Raw genomic sequence first — 19,782 nt, forward strand, 5'->3', positions numbered from 1 at the left:
TTTTTTTTCAACGTTTTTTATTTATTTTTGGGACAGAGAGAGACAGAGCATGAACTGGGGAGGGGCAGAGAGAGAGGGAGACACAGAATCGGAAACAGGCTCCAGGCTCCGAGCCATCAGCCCAGAGCCTGACACGGGGCTCGAACTCACGGACCGCGAGATCGTGACCTGGCTGAAGTCGGACGCTTAACCGACTGCGCCACCCAGGCGCCCCGAAATAAAAGTTTTTAAAACACAAATTGCTTAATATTGCAGAAGCTTCTTCTGCACTTGACCTGCTTATGCTAAACTGTCAGTACTTTTCCAGAACCACGTATTGGAACGGGAAGAAGAGAATATGGATTTCCATAGTAGTGGGAAAGGCAACTTCATTTTGGTGAGTCTGTCTACTCTCCTAAACTCCTGGGGTGGAACTGTGGGTCACAGGGAAGGTGTGTGTGGCTGGCTTTAGCAGGAAACCCCAGACAGTTCTTTAACGTGGCTGAACTAGTTGACACTCCTCTCAGCAGTGTGGGACAGTCCCAGAGCCTTATTTGGCATTTTCCATAATTTTCATTTGGACATTCTGGTGGGTGTGCACAATGCTTTTTCTATAACCAACACTTTATCTTTAACGCTTTATTAATATCCATTCTCTCTGGAAAGGGAATCCACCTTTGCCAGCCCACCCACCTTTGGGGCAGAGGGGAGGGAGGGAGTCATCTCTGGAAGGTCCTCAGTGGGGGCCCAAGCACAAGAGGGCAGGTGGGCTGCGGCAAGGCCATGCAGAGGGATTCTCAGCTCCACTCCCCTGCATTACCTTGTTTCCTAGTCTTTCCTCCTCTCTCTGCTTCTCGCTTTTCCACATCTCTGCTGGGTCAAACCCTGCTCGCTCTGCAAAGGTTGCTCAGAACTGACCTTCTCCAAAGAGCCCCTCACCTCTCCGCAGCTATTTTCTTGAGGTCGACAAGGCAAGGGCGTGGTAAGACGGGCAAATCATTAACCAAGTCTTTTGTTTCCTCATGTGAGGAACAGGAGAGCCTGAGCAACATTGAGTCTGCGTCCTAGAGTCGATGTTTTATGAACCTTTAAGGCACTGGGAGCGCAAGAACACAAACAGAACTGTGTATTCCCGTGGGTGAGCCCCAGTGCAGTGCCCAAAGCCTATGCTTTGAAGGTCCTCGGGCGTCTCTGTCTGCAGGTCTCGGATGCGTCTGCGTCTTGGACTGTCCACTCTATTGGGGGGTGGCCTGACGCATCTTTGTGCAAGTCTGTTGGTGGGGTGTTACCTGAGATCCCGCAGCCCTCCCAGGCGCCGGAGGTGAAGCGAGCCCTCTCCAGGCTCCGAAGGGTTGCGGGTTCTGTGTCGAATCTGCTGGCGGTCACCCACCCGGCGCGGCGTCGCGGGGTTGGGGAATGTGCGGCTGCGCGCGCGCCGCGGCGTTTACGCGGCGATTTCATCATGCTTCGGGCCGGGCCGCGCGCGCCGCTTCCGCCGCCGCCCGCCCCGGACCGCCCAGGCCCGCCGGCTCATGCCATCTCTGCGTCCAGCGCTGCTTAGAGCCGCTCGCGCCGTGCTGCTGCTGTCGCTACCGTCCCGGCTCCCGGCCCAGCCTCTGCTCCGGCCCTGCCGGCGCCTCAGCACGCCCGCCCGCGCCCCGACCTCATTCCCCGCCGCAGCCTCCCGGAGCAGCATGGACGGTACCGGGGCTGAGGAGGTGCTCGCCCCTCTCAGGCTCGCAGTGCGCCAGCAGGTACCGGCATTCTGCGTCTCCCCTCGGCCCCGGGCTCTTCTCCCTCTGGTCTGCTCCGCGTCATCCTCTGTCCTCCTCGGGCACCCGTCCACCTCGCGCGTTGCTCCTTTCCTTCATCCGCTGGAAGCCCTTGGTTTCCTGGCATCTTCCTCGTCTCCCCCGATTCGGACTGAAGTCCCCGCGTGCGTCGGCCACCTTCCGTGTCGTGGACACGCGTCCTAGCCTCTCCTTGGGTGACTCCCTCGGATCCCTTTAGACATGCTGAGTCCGTCTCCTCGCGATCTGCTCTCCTTTCCCAATCCTTGTTAATGTCTGCGCCTTTCCTCTCTCCCATGGGGCTGGGATCTGTGACCTTTGATACTTCTCCTGGCCTAGCTCAATAACCTCAACTTCAGTTTTCCAATCTCTGCGGTGTTCTTTGTGCCACCCGGGTGGTGAGGTTCCCAGTTCTTTCCCGGTCAGAGGAGAAGCTGTCTGTTTTGTCTTCTTAAGACCGGACTCTTTTTTTTTTTTTTTTTTGTAAATCTTCAGGATGCTTTGAACAATGTTTCCTCCTTGACACCTTCCTTCATTTAGTGCTTGGTTTTGCCGAATGATGGGCTGATAAAAAATAAAAAGTTGAAGCGTGGATGTGAGGAGGTGTTGAACTTCTTTTTCTAATCATGATGTGAGTTCATCATCCTTAGCTCATCGTCCTTCGCTCCTGTCACCTTCTCTGGGTTCCTAATAGTCTTTTAGACTATTTGGAGTGAGTGAGCTTTCAGATCGTAAACCTGGGAAACTGTAAATATTGTTGGGTTCCTGGGTGAAGTCAGCCATCCTCTGTATGGAACACTGAAATTTGATTTTGCGGAAAGGAGGGAAGTTTCATGGACTGGAGTGCTTGGTAATTTAATACAGGCCTCCTTTTCCTAGGGTACTGCATGAATATTAGAATTTAGAAAGGACAAGGAAAAGATTAGTTCAAGTGGATTCCTCCATCAAGTCAGGCAGAGCCAAAAGCTTGGAATAGGACCCCAGAATTGATGACCTAGGAGTAAATACCAAATAGGTTTCTCCTGCACGGGTGCCTGATGCAATAACTTCCCTTAGCTACGGAGGGTGGAACCCTCTCTCTCTCTCGGAAATAATTCATTGGGGCACAGTTGCCAAAAATTCAGCAAATTTTGCCACTTTGTAATGTCTGCTTCTCTCTAGTTTGAGAGTGACTGATTCAATCGTATTTTGTTTTGAAATTTCACTATAGGCTTAATTTCTTCTTATTCTTGGGGTCAGAAGGCTGTGTATGCTTATTCTCCGTCTCCCTCCACCCTACCCAAATAAATTAGGTGTGGTTCCTTTGTCTTTCCTGTAACTCACAATTTTTTTTCCATATCTTTTACTTGAAGAAGGAGAATACATCTAATTTGGGAAAACACACCCCCAAACCCCTCCCTCTGCCACGTTTGCCTGAAACTGCTGTGCAGATTATCCATGTGTAGTAAGACTATGGGACTAGTGTAACAGAAGTCAACTTTGATCATGGAACAACTTTCCGATGCAGTTACTATTAGTGTATCGTTTATGTTAGCTTGGGGTTTTTTGTTTTGTTTTGTGTTTTTGTTTTTGGGACTTTAAGATTTTTTTCTGAAGATGTAAGTTAGTTGCTGTCAGTTAGTTCGAGTTCTTTTTCCATTTCTCTAGGACCACACATGTATCAGTTAGCTACCTGGAACTTTGAATCACACAGATTCCAGTGTCAGCTGGAAGGGAATTTAAAGGTCACTTACTTAAAGCCTTTTTTTTTTTTTTTTTTTTTTTGCTTATGAGGAGATGAGACACTATCACATCTGTCCATTTGACATACTTCCATTGGGAAGTTTGTGCAGTTGAAGACATTCTTGGAGTGGGATTTTTAAGGCACTTAACAACTGGTCTTGTTAGTGGCATGTTTTTTTTTTTTTTTTTTTAATTTTTGAAAAAATTTATTTTTTGATAGAGACCGAGCGCAAGTGGGGGAGGGGAGGGGCAGAGAGAGAAGGAGACACAGAATCCAAAGCAGGCTCCAGGCTCTGAGCTATCAGCACAGAACCCGCCGCGGGGCTTGAACTCACAGATGGTGAGATCATGACCTGTCTTTGAGATCATGACCTGAGGTGAAGTCGGACGCTTAGCCGACCGAGCCACCCAGGTGCCCGTCATGTGGTTTATATAAATTTGCTAATCTGCTAGACTACGTGGATGCTGCTGCTTTTTCATTTGTTGATTGACTGAAATGTATTTTCCCATGGCATATTCTTAGTCATTTCCTGGAGACTTAGTTATGGAACTTGTTGGAGGGCTTCAGAGTATCTAGAAAACGCATTAGTTGTTTGATCAAGGGCACCCTAAGGCAGTTGAAGTTTTTAAAATTTTTATTATTATTATTTTTTTTAGTAATCTCTACTCCCAATTTTGGGCTCAAATTCACATGCTCCCTGAGCTGAGCCAGCCAGGCAGCCCAGGGCAATTGAGTTTTAAAAAAAGGTGGGTATAAGCACAGTATGGCCAACCTTCCTTTTGCCAAATAAGAGTAATTAAAAAATTCGTATAATCCTCAGACTACCATCTGCTTTCCCCTTTCATTTTATAAAAAAAAGTATATTTTAATACAGAAAAGCACATTATAACTCAAAGAACAGTCTTTTTTTTTTTTTTTTTTTTTTTTAAGGCTTTATTTTTTAAGTAATCTCTATACCCAGGGTGGGGCTCGAACTCACAACCTGGAGATCAAAAGTCATATGATCTACCAACAGAGTCAGGCACCCCGTTTTAAAAATTTAATTATTTATTTGTTTTAATATTTTAGTTAGTTAATATACAGTGCAATATTGGTTTCAGAAGTAGAATTCAGTGATTCATCCCTTACATACAACACCCAGTGTCATCACAACAGGTGCTCTTAGTTACCCCTCACCCATCACCCATCTAGCCCATCTCCCACCCATGTCCCTCCCTCAACCCTCAGTGTTTTCTTTATTAAGAGTCTCTTGTAGTTTGTTTCCCTTTATTCTTTACCCCCCTCCCCATATGTTCATCTGTTTTATATCTGAAATTCCACATATGAGTGAAATCATATATTTGTCTTTTTCTGATTGACTTATTTAGCTTAGCATAATACACTCTAGTTCCATCCACGTTGCAGATAGCAAGATTTTGTTCTTTTTGATGGCTGAGTAGTATCCCATTGTGTATATATACTACATCTGTATCCATTCTTCAGTTGGTGGACATTTGGGCTCTCTCCATAGTTTGGCTATTGTTGATAATGCTGCTATAAACATGGGGGTGCATGTACCCCTTCAAATCTGTATTTTTGTATCCTTTGGGTAAATACCTAATAGTGCAATTGCTGGATTGTAGGGTAGTTCTATTTTTAGTTTTTTGAGGAACCTCCATACTGTTCTCTAGAGTGGCTGTACCAGTTTGCATTCCCACCAGCAGTGCAAGAGGGCTCCTCTTTCTCTGTATCCCCGTTTTTAAGCAGCCTTTTATATTTATTATTTATTAATTAATATTTATTTTTTTATATTTAATAGGTTTAGGTTTGAAAAAAAGATCTAATGCATTGTCCCTTTTAATTTTTTTTCCTTTTTACTGTGTGTTGGAAAAACCTCTGTCTTGGAGTGTCTTGTTTGAGAACTATTGCTCTATGGCAGTGGTTCTCTGGTCTGCAAACCCTTGGTGGTCCTTAAGGTCAAAGTCAGTTTCATAATAAAACTGAGATGTTATTTTTGTTTTTTACTGTGTTGTTAATTTGCACTGAAAATGCAAAAGCAGTGGTGAATATAACTGCCTGCCCTTACTGCTAATCAAATGAGGACACCAAACCAAGTCCTATTGTCTGTCATACTCTGACAGTTAAAAAAAAAAAAAAAAAAAGTCAGTTTTGCTTTAGAGTGTCCTTGATGGAGCAGTAAAAATTATTAATTTTATTAAATCCAGGCCTTTGTTCGTACATCTTCTTAATGTTCTGTATGACAAAATGGGAAATACACGTAAAGCATACTGAAATATGATGATTGTCTCAGGAAGAACACTCGTGTGATTGAGTTGCAAGCTGACCTATCTGCTTATTTTCACAGAACACTATTTGTAAAATACAGTTTGAGCGTTCATTTTCTGGAAAATGAGTGATGTGAGTCTGTCATTTCAAGGAAACAACTGATGGTATATGTAGCCAATAATAAGATCAGGTTTTCGGTTAATTTTAGAGTTTTGGAAAACTTACCTGCTGCATAAGCTTGACAGACTTTTCTGATGAGATGAGTGGTGATATTAACAAATGTACTTGTTTTGATACAGTGTGATAAACAGGTCAGTATTTAGAAGATCTACATAACTCGGTTAACATTTTCCAAATGACCAATACATGTTGTTATGGAATCAAATATTGGTAAGAGATTTATTCAGAGTCTAAGATACATCAATGAATTTAATGTAACAGAGTATAAAAAGTTCCTTGTTATAGTTTCCAATTCCACAATGCTACTAACCTTTAAGAAACTAGACTTGTCAGAATTTTGGCATAGTCTAAAGAAGAATATTCACAATTATTTGAAAAGACTTTTAAAATTCTCCCTTAACTTATGATATTCTTTGTATACTTAACCATTAAAATGTTATTTTGCAAGATAGGCAGATACACACATCTAACTGTCTTCTATTAAGCTAGAAATTAAGGGATTTGCAAAATTACAAAACTGTCACTGTTTTGGCAAATACAGTCATTTTTACAAAAATGTTATTTTTATTCACGTTAGCACATATTGAGCTTTTATTTTTACTTTAAAAGAATTAATAAATATTTTAAAATTTGCATTTAAATTTTTTTTTTTTTGAATCGAGCCCTGCTCAGTTTTTGACTTTTTTTTTTTTAATTTTATTTAAATCCAAGTTAGTTAACATGTAGCGTAATAATGGTTTTAGGAGTAGAATTTAGTGATTCACTTGCATGTAACACCCAGTGCTCATCCCAACAAGTGCCCTCCTTGATGCCCATCACCCATTTAGCCCATCATGCATTTTAATTTCTAATATAGCACAAATAGGTAGAAATAACCCACAATAACAAAAGCTGTTTGGGATCCTCAGTATTTTTTTTTTTTTTAAGTTTATTGATTTATTTTGCGAGGGGGGTGGGGGGAGAGAGAGAGAGAGAATGAGAATCACCAGCAGGCTCTGCACTATCAGTGCAGAACCCGATGTAGGGCTCGAACTCATGAACTGTGAGATGGTGACTTGAGCTGAAACCAAGAGCTGGTTGCTTAACCGACTGTGTCACCCAGGCACCCTGGGATCCTCAGTAATTTTTTTTTATTTTTTTAAATATTTATTTATTTATTTATTTTTTTAGTAATTTTTAACAGTAGAAAGGGGTTCTAAGACCAAGAAGGTGTAGAACTGATGCGTTAGGGGAATGTAAAGGGCTCAGAATGCTGCCCACAGTGCATAGTATACTCTTGGTAAATGTTAAGTATTGTTCTGAAAGGATTGTGGCTTGTTAGAGCACTAGTGTTACCAAACAAACCATTGCTGGCATGGAGCTCACATTTTCTTGGGGTTGCCAGCTTGGTAACATTTTGCACCTTTACAAGAGGATTGATGTCTTCTGAATTTGGTGAGATAGGATGATAGAGGAACCTTTTTAGTGCTTACTTGGGAGGTCTTTAATAATGATTTACTGTCTGAACCTCTTACATGTCTAATGGTGGGAATAGACATGTGAATAACATTATTTGTGTTTCAGTATTTCACATTTTCTTTTGCTGTGATGGGGAAGATACAGGTGAAACTCTCATCTTGGTAGCAGTAAGAAGTCTTAGGGTTAAGAGCCCTGGATTTTTCTCTGCCCTGATTTTTCTGGACTGTGAGTGTACATTAAAGCTCTTGCTTAATCCAAAGGGCAAGTGAAAAGTTTATGAACTTTTTGTCAAGGATTATAATACACTTGGGAATCTGAGATGAACTCAACCCACGTATGTGTAAAGGCAGCATCTTACAAGGCCAGGAAATGTTTTCTTGTTGGTTTTTCTTGGCCAACTGAATATGCACCATGATATATATGAAGGATCCATTAAGATCCCTTGGAATGATTTCTCATCTAATAGCTACCCTGCTTTATAATCAGAGGCTTTTAGTTATTAATACATGTCTTAATGGTAGGAATTTACCCAGGAACTAAGCTTCTCAAGGATAATTTAGAGATATTGATGATATTTCATGTCAGTTTCATTCAGTACACACATAACATGCATGGAAGCACAACCCAAAATATAATCGATTGGTGAACAAAGAAGGAAGAAAAATAGTTAGAAGTTAGGCCTTCTTAAGTACCTTCATTCCATGTTTAGATCACCTCCAGTTCTTTTGTTTTCAGGATTGGATCATTATAAATCACGGTTTAATTATTCTATTATTCAGAATAAACATGATTATTTCCTTTCTTCACCGCATTTTACAGATGACTAACCCAGTGTGGGAATCCTCACTCACATACTGCTTCTTTTTAATAGCTGCACTTTCTTTGATGTATGTATTCTATGCCTGAACCTTAAAAGACCAAAAAAAAAGTGCTTCAAGGGAATTTATTTTAAATTCTTCCTGTCTCTACCTTTACGTGTGGCCTTGCTTGCTAGTGTTCTATGAGAAGCTCCAAAAGAAAAAGTGTATGAAATATGTGGGAGTGCTAATACGTGACATGTAGGGGATAGATATTCAGAAGAACTACTTACTTACTTATTCAGTCACTCATGAAGAACCACCATTTGCCAACCTCTTTTCAAAACAAAGGTTTTCACAGAGTTCTTATCCTCATCAAAAAGCACTGTTAGTGAACATTTATGAGATAGGTGCTCTTGGTAGGTAGAGGAAAGGAAAAGAACCACTGAGTAAAGAATAAGTCAGTAGATACTGACTGAATACTAAGTGCTTTGTACTGTGCTAGGTTTAGTTTGTGATATCAACCAACAAATATTTGAGTGCCAGAATTGACATGCCAGAATTCCCATCTTAAAAGGGGCTACTTTATACTGTGTGTAAATAAGTAAGGCACTGGATTGATAGGGTGACTTCAGTTATTCTAAGTGAAATGAAGAAGCTAAAGTTAGAAGATGACTGAGGATGTTGCTTTAGCTGGAGAGGCCAGTACAACGGTATAAAGACTGCTAGTGTATAATCACACCAGACTCACTTGCATATGATAAAATAAGAGGAATAACTAATTCAGTGGCTCTCAACTTTCAGACCCAGTGTCCCTTTTTACACCAGATATTTTGGAATCCCCCATTACGATCTGATAATGAAATTCATAGAAAATATCTATAAAATCTAATTAAAGTATGTGTACACATTGTGTTTTAAGTGTAATACAAAGAAATAATTTATAATAAAATAATTTGTATTTCTTTTTTTAAATGTTTGTTTATGTTGAGAGAGCATGCAGAGTCCTGGGGAGGGCCAGAGAGGTAGGGGGAGAGAGAATCCCAAGCAGGCTCTGTGCTGTCAGCGCAGAGCCCTATTTGGAGCTCAGTCCCACGAATCGTGGGGTCATGACCTGGGCCAAAATCGAGAGTCGGATGCTTAACTGATTGAGCCACCCAGGTGCCCCTAAAATAACGTGTATTTCATTGTGTAAATTCTTGGGTATGAATCCACTGGAAGTTATGCAGAAGTAAGCGAATGCTTCTACCTGTACATGGATTTACAGTGAGTGTGATTGTAATGGATACACATTGATAAAGGTGTATCCTGTTGGTTGCTCAGATACCACGACAACATTGCCATTGGTTACATGTTGTTGTTTGTTTCAAATAATAACTGTTTGTAAAATTGTGAACAAAACAGTGTATAGTTTATATAATCTTCTTTTAAATTATATTTTCCTGGCATTCCTGGAAAACTCAGTGGATGTTAAAACTGGGAGAATACTTCTTATTATATGTAAGCAGAGTTAGGTTCTAGGTTCAGGTAATTATGAACATCGTTGTCACCTCCTGACCAGGACATTCTAAAGTAGAGTGAATTGCAGAGAGGGAAACTGTCACTGAAAGAGGGAAGTGGGAGCTTAGAAGATGTCAGCAACAAGAGGAAAGGGTAATGATGGGCACTTCAAAGGAGCTTGTGTTTTAGAAGGAGGAAAGAGAAATCAGTTTGAAAGTGCAGAGAGGAGTAAGGAAGACATGATCCCATTTCCAGCCTCTGAAGATCAAAGGGCTGGGATAGAAAACTCACCCTGTAGTTGAAACAGCGTCAAGAGGGGGAACTATTGTAATGCTGGAGTATTTGGGAAATGAATTTCATTAAGTGAAGGAAGATGCTTTTGGATAAGCGGATGAACATTATTGGAAGCATGGGGGTAGGAACAGTCACCAAACTAAGAATGCTATGTGTTTGTGAGAAGTTTACAAAGGTGGGAGAGAAATGACATGAATTAGGGTGGTTTGGGGTGAGTGTATCTCAGTGCAGACACCTTTGGATGAGAACCAAACTGGTCATCTCTTCTAGCAATCTAGTTTGTGAGGTGTGAAAGGGGGAGTGTAGACTGAAATTTGAAACTGACCACATATTGGAGGTAAAGAAGGATAACTTGATGTTTCTTGTTTGGAAAGTGGTAGATGTTGTTAACAAATAGCAATACATAGGAGAAGGAACAAGTTTAGGACAGAGAACAATAATAATTCAGTCATAAACAAGTTCTGTTTGAAGTATTTGAAAATAACTCAGCCACAACCAAGTTCGGGTGTTTTATAGCATGATAACAGCTATCAGTTTTTGTGTGTCTGATGTTTGTTAGGTACTGTTGAAAATATTCTACTTAAATTGTTTCATTTGCTCTTTATAGCAATTCAGTGAGGTATTATCATCCTGATTTTATAGTTGAGGAAACGAGCTCAAAGAGGTTTCAGCTTGTTCAAGGTTTCACGGTTACCTGATCAGGGATGAAAAATCCACGTCTTTAATCCCTCATAAGTACCATATTTTACAGACTTGTCTAGATGTGGATTTTTGTTTTGCATGTCGTTTGAATTTCATTGTGCTTCCTAAATCTGAGAATTCCTGTCTTTGAGCAATTATAGAAAAATTCATAGTCATTATCTTTTCAAATGGAACCTCTTACAGATTTTCTTTACTTTCTTTGAGAATTCTGGCTGGATAAACGTTAGACTCTCTTTTTTTCTGTGTCTCATTACCCTGTTTATATTTTTAACTCTTTGTCTCGCTGCTCCATTCCATGGATTACCCATGGATAATTTATTTAGGTCTATACTCTTAAGTCACTAATTTTCTCTTCTACTTTGATCTGCTATTTAACATGTCCATTGAGTTTTTAATTTCAGTGATTCATTTCTAGATGATCGATGTGGTTCTTTTTTCCCCTTTTTTATTGTTTATATTGAAGTATATCTGACACACCGTGTTACATAGGTGTACAACATAGTGATTTGACAGGTTTATACATTATGCTGTGCTCACCACAAGAATAACTACCACCTGTCACCATACAACACTATTACGGTATCATTGACTATATTCTCTGTGCTGTACCTTTTATCCTCATGACTTACTCATTCCATAACTAGAAGCCTGTGTCTCCCACTCCTCTTCACTCATTTTCCCCAGTCCTCACCCTCTCCCCCTGTCATCTCATGGGACCTGAACCTGTATGGTTCTTTTTCAGGTTTCCTGATGGTTTTTGATAGTCTCTTATTTATTGCTCATGTTTTTGACTCCTTTCATTATTTTTTTTAAAACCGTCTTAAGCGTTTACAAAGTGTATTTGATCTTTCTAATACTTTGGAGGCTCTAATTCTGTTGTCATTTCTGCTGAGTCTCATCTATGGTGGCTTGTTTCCTCATGGGTTTTTAAATTTTGAGCTGAATGCTTATTATTTTGGTGACCTTGATCTGTGAAAATCCTAAAAAGCCTATGTGGAAGGTCTAGAGAGCAGTTACTTCTGCTGGAAACCCAAAGGCTCTGTCAAGTTGACAGCTTTAATTTCTCAGCTTGAAGTTTCCCAGACCATGTAAGTAATGTTTTTGTGCTTTCTCAGATTACTATCTCCACCACATTACCCTAAGTGTTGGGATCAATGTACAGGTGGTAGGTTGTTGGAAGTGAACAAGATATTCTAGAGAAATTAGTGAGGAAAAATTCTAACAATTAAGAAAAGGGCAGAGGCGGGGGATGCCTGGGTGGCTCAGTCGGTTAAACGTCCAACTTTAGCTCTGGTCATGATCTCGCAGTTTGAGTTTGAGCCCCACATCCGGCTCTGTGCTGACAGCTCAGAGCCTGGAGCCTGCTTCAGATTCTGTGTCTCCCTCTCTCTCTGACCCTCCCCCGTTCATGCTCTGTCTCTCCCCCCCCCCCTCTCTTTGTTTTTGTTAAAAAAACAAAAAAGTTTAAAAAAAAATAGAAAAGGGCAGAGGAATATGAGTCAGTAGTGACCCAGAAGAAATGGGGTGTCTGGGTGGCTCAGTCGGTTAGGCTTCTGACTTTGGCTCAGGTCATGATCTTATGGTTCTTGGATTTCAGCCCTGTGTCTGGCTCTGTGTTGACAATGTGGAGCCTGCTTGGGATTCTCTCTCTTTCCCTCTCTCTCTGCCCCTCCCCAACTCACGCTATCTCTTTCTTTCTCTCTCAAAAATAAAATAAATAAACTTAAAAAAAAAAAGAAATGGCCAGAGAAGTAGGTGGGAAAGCAATATAGTCTGTTTTTTATAAATAGGGGAGAGATTCAAGGGGAGGGTGGTTGATTTATTGGCTCTTCGTGTTCTCAGTACTAACCTGTTCTTTCATACTTTTTATTAATGCTTTTCTCTCCTCCTTTTCCATTTGTCCCCTCTCCCAAAAGGAAAAAGAAAGCACACTAGTACTTATCCCCTTAGAACATAGTTATTTGTATAGTAATCTGGGTTTGTGTGTTTTGCTGAGGGCACAGACCTTCAGTTATTTATGACCTCTCACGTAATAAACATTTGAATTGCCTTATTCTTACACAGATGCTTTTTAAAAGGCATGCTTAAAAACACATTCAAAACTTTTCTTGACTTCTGAAACCAGTCCTGACTATACATTCTCTTTGTTGGCCAGGGAGATCTTGTACGAAAACTGAAAGAAGATAAAGCACCCCAAGTAGATGTAGACAAAGCCGTAGCAGAGCTCAAAGCACGGAAGAGGGTCCTGGAAGCAAAGGTGAGTCTTGGGATCCTAAAATAGGAACGTAAATTGGTCTAGGATTGTTAATCTGTCAGGGTGGGAAAGACCTAGAAGAGTGTCTGAACAAATATCATTTGCTTTATCTCTATTTATCCAGAATGCCTTCTCCTCCCCCACTACCCAGCAGACTTCTCATCCTTTCAAACTGCATCTCAAAATGTCACCTTTTCTATGAAGCCTCCCTGACTTCTGACCTCCCCCTCCCCCAAATGCTAGACTCAGTATGCTCCGTGAATTTCCCTAGAAGGCATTGTGCTCACTCTTCTTTATGAATTCTTCCATGCCTGTAAATAGTGGTTTTGTGTTAAATTTTTTCTTTTAAGGAAAAGGTATATCCATCTAATACTTGCTCCCAAATCTTTCAAACAATAAATCTCCCATCACCAAACTGAAATCGTGTGGAATTCTAATTCATGATCTTACTACTGTCATCCACTAAAAATTCAGACATTGCTTATCAGTATCTGCATCTAATAAGTAAGCTTAGTCTTGCAATCTTGGAAATGATCATATACTTTGCTAAATAATTAAGTAAAGGTACCTTTTCTGTAACTCAAAGGGGGAAAAAACCCTAAGGTTTCTATTTTTTAAAGGTATCAAAATCTTGTCTGATAAATTTTATATTGAATTTTGTTGAGGAATCAACTGAATTCACATATATAAATTCATATTTCCACTCACCCCTCCAGTCACACGTTTTCTATTTAAAAATCCCTTACAGGAGCTAGCATTACAGCCCAAAGATGACATTGTAGACAGAGCAAAAATGGAAGATACCCTGAAGAGGAGATTTTTCTACGATCAAGCTTTTGCTATTTATGGAGGTAGGGGATTAATGATAGAGCAGTTATGTTGTTGGTGGTTTTAATATGTGCTTAAATCAAAAACATGGCTTTTCAATTGATACCTAATTGTATCAAGTCACGTAAAACAGGATATTTTGCTTTTGTTCCTTTAAAGTTGGCCATTGGTGTAAAATCTGTTTATGTCTTTCCACCCTACTTATTCTTAAAGACTGCTTTTTTCCATTAGGATGTAGGGAATTGGTAGGGGCCCAGGTATTAAGCACTTAATATGTCCATGTACCTATCAGATAGACTCTTCTTTGGAGCACTCGAGCGCCATTGTAACATTGGCCGGCTGTACTGTGCACCTCCACACAAGGGCAGTGATAAGCCAGGGTCCCCCAGATTATTCTTTATGGCAACTGCCAAGAGAAAGCGTTCTTCACAGGTATGTAGATAAATCTCTATAATTATATTTGCCTATCTGCCTATCTGTAGGCAAATATAATTACTGATTAAATGTGTAGTGGTATTTTTCAGTTAGTGGAGATCATTGCAGTAGGATTAGACTTTTAGTACTTTGCCACTGAAACTTGATTCAGGTTTGGCTAAGCAGATCTCTAAATGTTTAACTTCTTAAGGTTTAAATATAGTGGCTCATATACTCAAGATTAAGTATAGTGGCTCATATACCCAAGAATAATTTAGAGAATTGGGTGCTAAAATATTAGGTCATTTTACCAGCTGCCGCAGCAAGTTATATCTATGGCACAAAACTGTAATCTGCTTTTTCATTCTGTTTCTCATATATGGAGGAACATCATTTGCTTTTAGTTTTTTTCTAAACCTACTTGGAACTCTTAATGTGTGAATATAATAAATGGAGTATGAGCTTTTAAATGTTACATCTGTTGGCTAGCTGGAAGTAAGACTCTTCAGTATTGAGGGATTCGAATTGCTGACTTTAATACCTTTTTAGGGAGTGTGTGAAGTCTTACAGTTTCTCGTGTCTTTTTGCTTTCATTTGCTTAGAGTGACAAGTTTGCTTAGAGTGACAAGTCCACGTTTTACTCATTCATATTTTATAGGCGTTAGTGGTCTGTATGATTTTGGGCCAGTTGGATGTGCTTTGAAGAACAATATTATTCAGACCTGGAGGCAGCACTTTATCCAAGAGGAGCAGATCCTAGAGATTGATTGTACCATGCTTACTCCCGAACCAGTTTTAAAGTAAGATCTCTACTTTGGGGGCTGAAATTCTTTAATAATGCATATTTAAGTAACTTCTCCTGATTACAAAAACTACCCATATTCACTATAAAAATCTGGAAAATAAAGACAAACAAAGAAAATACATACCTAATGTCCATAGACAGCCAAGTTAAAATTACTGTATATATTCTTACTGTGTTCTTTCTCTGGAAGTCTCTGTATATACATCAACATCAGCAGCACACTGCTTTTTTCATGTAATGTAGGTGAACATTTACTTACATCGTTAAATGTTCTTCTAAAGCGTTTTTAATGACAGCATAGTATTCTCTTGTGGATGTGCCATAATTTATTTAGTTAGTGCCATATTGTAGGCATTTAAATTGTTCCTCATTTTTGAGTCTGCTGAACATCTGATAGATGGATTTTTGCAAATATATATGATTATTTCCTTACTCTGAGTTTTTAGAAGTTTTGGGCAAAGGTGTGTGTGCATTTAGAATTGAATACTGCTATTTGTGTTGAAGTTTTAGTGCAGAAATTTAGATTATCCCTACTAACATTGTTGAAAGCAGGGCAGGATTGCTTGAATATAAAACAGAAAGAAGAATTCTTACCATTTTGTATCTCATCACTTCATTTCATGTTGCCTGGTAAAGAGTTAATTTTCACTGTTTGCATCCTTTGGGCTCTCTCAATAATTTCAGCCAATTAAAAGAAAAAAACTGGTAATGGATCTAAAAGATCTAACCTGGATCTAACCTGTCCTTTAGCCGTTTGCTCCACTAATAGGAACTGTGTAACAGGTAATACCAGTGTCCATTCAGGTTTCAGTGGCAGAAAACTCTTTCCTTAAGATTCAGGATCCATGCTGAGTATCATGAATTCTTGCCTAGTTACATTCCCTATGGTTTCGGCCTTTGCTTAGATCGTTAATAATGGGGTAGGCATGGATTAATTGATTCTGCAAAGTAGCACATGCTTTATGGCAACTTGTGGAAAAGTATAATCTAGTTGATGTCTTTTCCCTATGGGAAGAAAGAACTTAGGGAAAGGGTGAGGATGTATTTGAAGAAGAATGTTCTCAGCATACATTATTATCTACCATGGATACATCATTATATACATACGGGAGCTTCCACCTCTCAGATGCATAGATATAAGCTTAATATACTCCATATAGCAGGAAGATTGTCTTATAAGGTAAAATCTATGTTTTAATTTGTATGAAAGTGACAGATTGGCTTGGCATTTGTTAACTTAGGACCTCTGGCCACGTAGATAAATTTGCTGACTTCATGGTGAAAGATGTAAAAAATGGAGAGTGTTTTCGTGCTGACCATCTGTTAAAAGGTATGGTTTTTCATCTCAGACATTCTTCCAGGTTGAATTCATCAAAACAAAGGGTTTAGATTAAACTTTTCTCATATTTTTTCTCTTAAAAATTTGTTGGTGCACCTGAAACCAATTTTACCATATATGTTAACTACAATTTAAATAAAAATTCGAACTAAAAAAAAATTGGGGGCATAACATACAAAGATTAAAGTGCGCAGATCTTACATATACAGGCATACCTCACTTTATTGCATTCCACCTTATTGTGCTTGGCAGATACTGCATTTTTTTACAAATGGAAAGTTTGTGGCAACCCTGTATCAGGCAAGTCTATCAGCACTGTTTTTCCAGCTGCTTTTGCTCACTTTGTCTCTGTCACAAAGAGAATCACAAGAATTTGGTAATTCTTGCAATATTTTAAACTTTTTCATAATTATTGTATTTGTTATGGTGATCAGTGATTAGGACTTTCTGAGAGCTCAAATGATAGCATTTTAGCAATAAAATATTTTTAAATAAGGTATGTACTTTTTTAGATATAATGCTGTTGCATATTTAACAGAGTACAGTATGATGCAGACCTAACTTTTATATGTACTGGGAAACCAAAACATTCATTTGACTTGCTTTATTGCAATATTTGTTATATTGTGGTTTGGAACCGAACCCACAATATATCTGAGGTATGCCTGTATGGATCCAGTCCCTTATTTAACAAGAAGTTTTTATACATGATAAGTAGAAACTCTAAGTCCTGCAAAAGAATCAAGACAGTGTTATGGTTCTCCCTGTAAAATCAACCATGGAGTTTATATAAAGTAAGAACACTATCCTTGGATTCATTTTCTTACCACTTGAGCACTGAATCTCAAAGTGCATTTTCCTTTTTCCCATTGATTGAAATTGACATGTACCAACACTGTTCTTGTAGCTCATTTACAGAAATTGATGTCTGATAAGAAGTGCTCTGCTGAGAAGAAATCAGAGATGGAAAGTGTCTTGGCTCAGGTGAGTACTTTAGAGATGTTATCACAGTAACTCAGGAAGGTGCTGTCTTTCTTTCACTGTTTGGTGACTGTTGAATTTCACATTGCGCTGACCCTGGCCACAATTGTAAAGAAGTAGAGTTTACCTTCTGTCTCTCTTTGCATTTTTATTTTCTTCTTTCGCTGCCTTCTGTGGCTAATACTTTATGTTAGCCCAAACTAGCAATTCAGTGTAAATAGGCATGAAATTTGTTCTGTCTCCTTCGAAACCAGTTTTCTGGATTCAATAGCAAAAACCAGACGAGTGGCTGAAGATGAATGTTGTTCAGTCTTGCTGTAGAGATTTTGGGGAAGATACCTTCATGAGCACTGTCTCATCAGCCACTTGATCTACTTGTGGTTGCACCGTCCCTGACTCCATGCTGTTACTGTTAAAACCCAGTGAGCAGGCCCCTGCTTTCCCTATAGACTAAAAGTTTCATAATTTCTATTTAAGTTGGCAAAGTTTAGGGAAGACAAAAGAGACCATAGAGATAATCGATTCTTGTACCAAGTGCAGGAATACCTTCTATATCAGAAATAGTTCTTATCCTCCTTTTGGGTCACAGATCACTTTAAGAATATTATGAAAACTGCACCTCTTTGCCCCAGGAATATGCACATGCCCATGTACATATGTTGCTGATTTCTCATGTCGTGTATTCATTTAAGCAAAGTACATTTCTCCAACACCATGTTTGATCATGAGGTCCATCAAAGCTTACCTCTTAAATTTTATGTACTTCCTTGGGTAAAAATACACACACACACACACACACACACACACACCACTGCTATATTTATACATCTTTTCTTTATATTGGTATATATATATGTGAGGCTGAATGTAGGAATCCCTACCTCTTTGCTTTTTACTCATGCGAATTTATTAGATACTTTTCCACTGTTGCCTTATTTTCTACAAATATGCTGATTTTTCGCTGTGATATCTAGCTTTCTAACGGTAGAGAAATTTTTTCCTTCCTCGTTTAAATTGAAAGAAAATCTCAATTTGGCTGTTGACTAATCTGCCAATTGATTTTAGTCCTTGTGAGGTATATTTTATCCTTTGCTTAAAGCTCATTACTTTAGTATTGTTGTTCATGGTTTAGTAAATCAGTTCTTGAGTTTTGACAGTCGTAGTTACACATTCATTTCTCATTTCCTTTTCCAAAGGCATGACCTTTAATAGAAAGAAGAAATGAAAAGCACTTCTAATTACCCCTAAATTACTGTTTCCCGTTTAGTATGTTAGACCTACTAAGTTTTTGTGAGTATGTATCTTTGATCTTAGCAGTTTCATTCATTTCCGAGTCAAGTGTCAGACCAGGAAGTAATTAGCTGATTTGTTAAGTCATAATTTATGGTTTGAAATCTGACTCTGTTTCATCTCATATGCATGGTCTTGGGAGAGCAGTCTGTTTTTTGATTTGCCATATCAGATACACATACAAGCTGTCAATGTAATGTTCAGTGAAAAGTTGGGGACTGTGGTCTGGTACTCAGAAATGGCCCTGGTGGATTCACAGCCAAAGGCCCATCTGTTTACTTGAGTGAGTAATAATATTTTCTCCACCTGTTAGTGCCTTTGATTCCTTTTCAGCTGTATGAAGCATGATAGCTTCTTTAAAAGCACCGATTCACCCTCTGAGTTAGGATGAGCTTTGTTCCTGTTATGTGGATCCAGTAGCTCAGAATTAATTGTTTTTCTTCTGTATCCATTTTTGCTGACCTATTTCTGAATGTACCAGTTTTTAAAGTCATTTTTTAACTTCCATTAAAAAAAATTGGTAATATATTTTTAAATGTATATTTATTTTTGAGAGAGAGAGAGAGCATGAGCGGGAGATTTGCAGAGAGAGGGGGGGACAGAGGATCCAAAGCGGGCTCCACAATGACAGTAGAGAGCCTGATGCAGGGCTCAAACTCAAACTGCGAGATCATTATCTGAGCTGAAGTTGGATGCTCAACCGACTGAGCCACCCAGGCGCCCCTAAAAAATTATTTTTTAAAGTTGAATCATTTGTTCCTTAGTGTTTCCTACTGTCTGGATTTGGCTGACTGTATCATTTTAGTGATATTTTACATGTTCCTCCGTTTCCATATTTCTTGTAATTTGGTAGTCAGATCTAGAGGCCCGATCAGATATCTTTGTTAAGACACTTAGTAAGTAGTATAATGTATGCTATGTGCCAGGCCCTGTGCTAAGTACTTTACATAATCTTTTTTTTTTTTTTTAAGTTTATTTATTTTGAGAGAGAGAGAGCACAAGGAGGGGAGGGGCAGAGAAGGAGAGAGAGGGAGAGAGAGGAAATCCCAAGCAGGCTCCACACTGTCAGCACAGAGTCTGACACGGGGCTTGAACTCATGAACCACAAGATCATGACCTGAGCCGAAATCAAGAGTTAGACACTTAACTGACTAAGCCACCCAGGTGCCCCTACATAGTTAAT

At 39.4% G+C, this 19,782-nt stretch overlaps 1 protein-coding gene across 1 annotated transcript in view; it reads left to right on the forward strand.

The window, feature by feature from the left end:
• The first annotated feature begins 1,419 nt into the window (after positions 1-1,419).
• GARS1 (glycyl-tRNA synthetase 1) overlaps positions 1,420-19,782 on the forward strand; it is a 44,953-nt gene continuing 26,590 nt past the window's right edge. Inside the window, exons 1-6 of the mRNA XM_049641651.1 lie at positions 1,420-1,733; positions 12,844-12,945; positions 13,691-13,793; positions 14,843-14,984; positions 16,231-16,319; positions 17,236-17,312. Coding sequence (XP_049497608.1) covers positions 1,512-1,733; positions 12,844-12,945; positions 13,691-13,793; positions 14,843-14,984; positions 16,231-16,319; positions 17,236-17,312 — 735 coding nt within the window. The 5' untranslated portion in view covers positions 1,420-1,511. The remainder of the gene's footprint in view (positions 1,734-12,843; positions 12,946-13,690; positions 13,794-14,842; positions 14,985-16,230; positions 16,320-17,235; positions 17,313-19,782) is intronic.

The sequence above is a fragment of the Panthera uncia genome, chromosome A2 (assembly GCF_023721935.1).
Source record: "Panthera uncia isolate 11264 chromosome A2, Puncia_PCG_1.0, whole genome shotgun sequence".
NCBI classification, from domain to species: domain Eukaryota; kingdom Metazoa; phylum Chordata; class Mammalia; order Carnivora; family Felidae; genus Panthera; species Panthera uncia.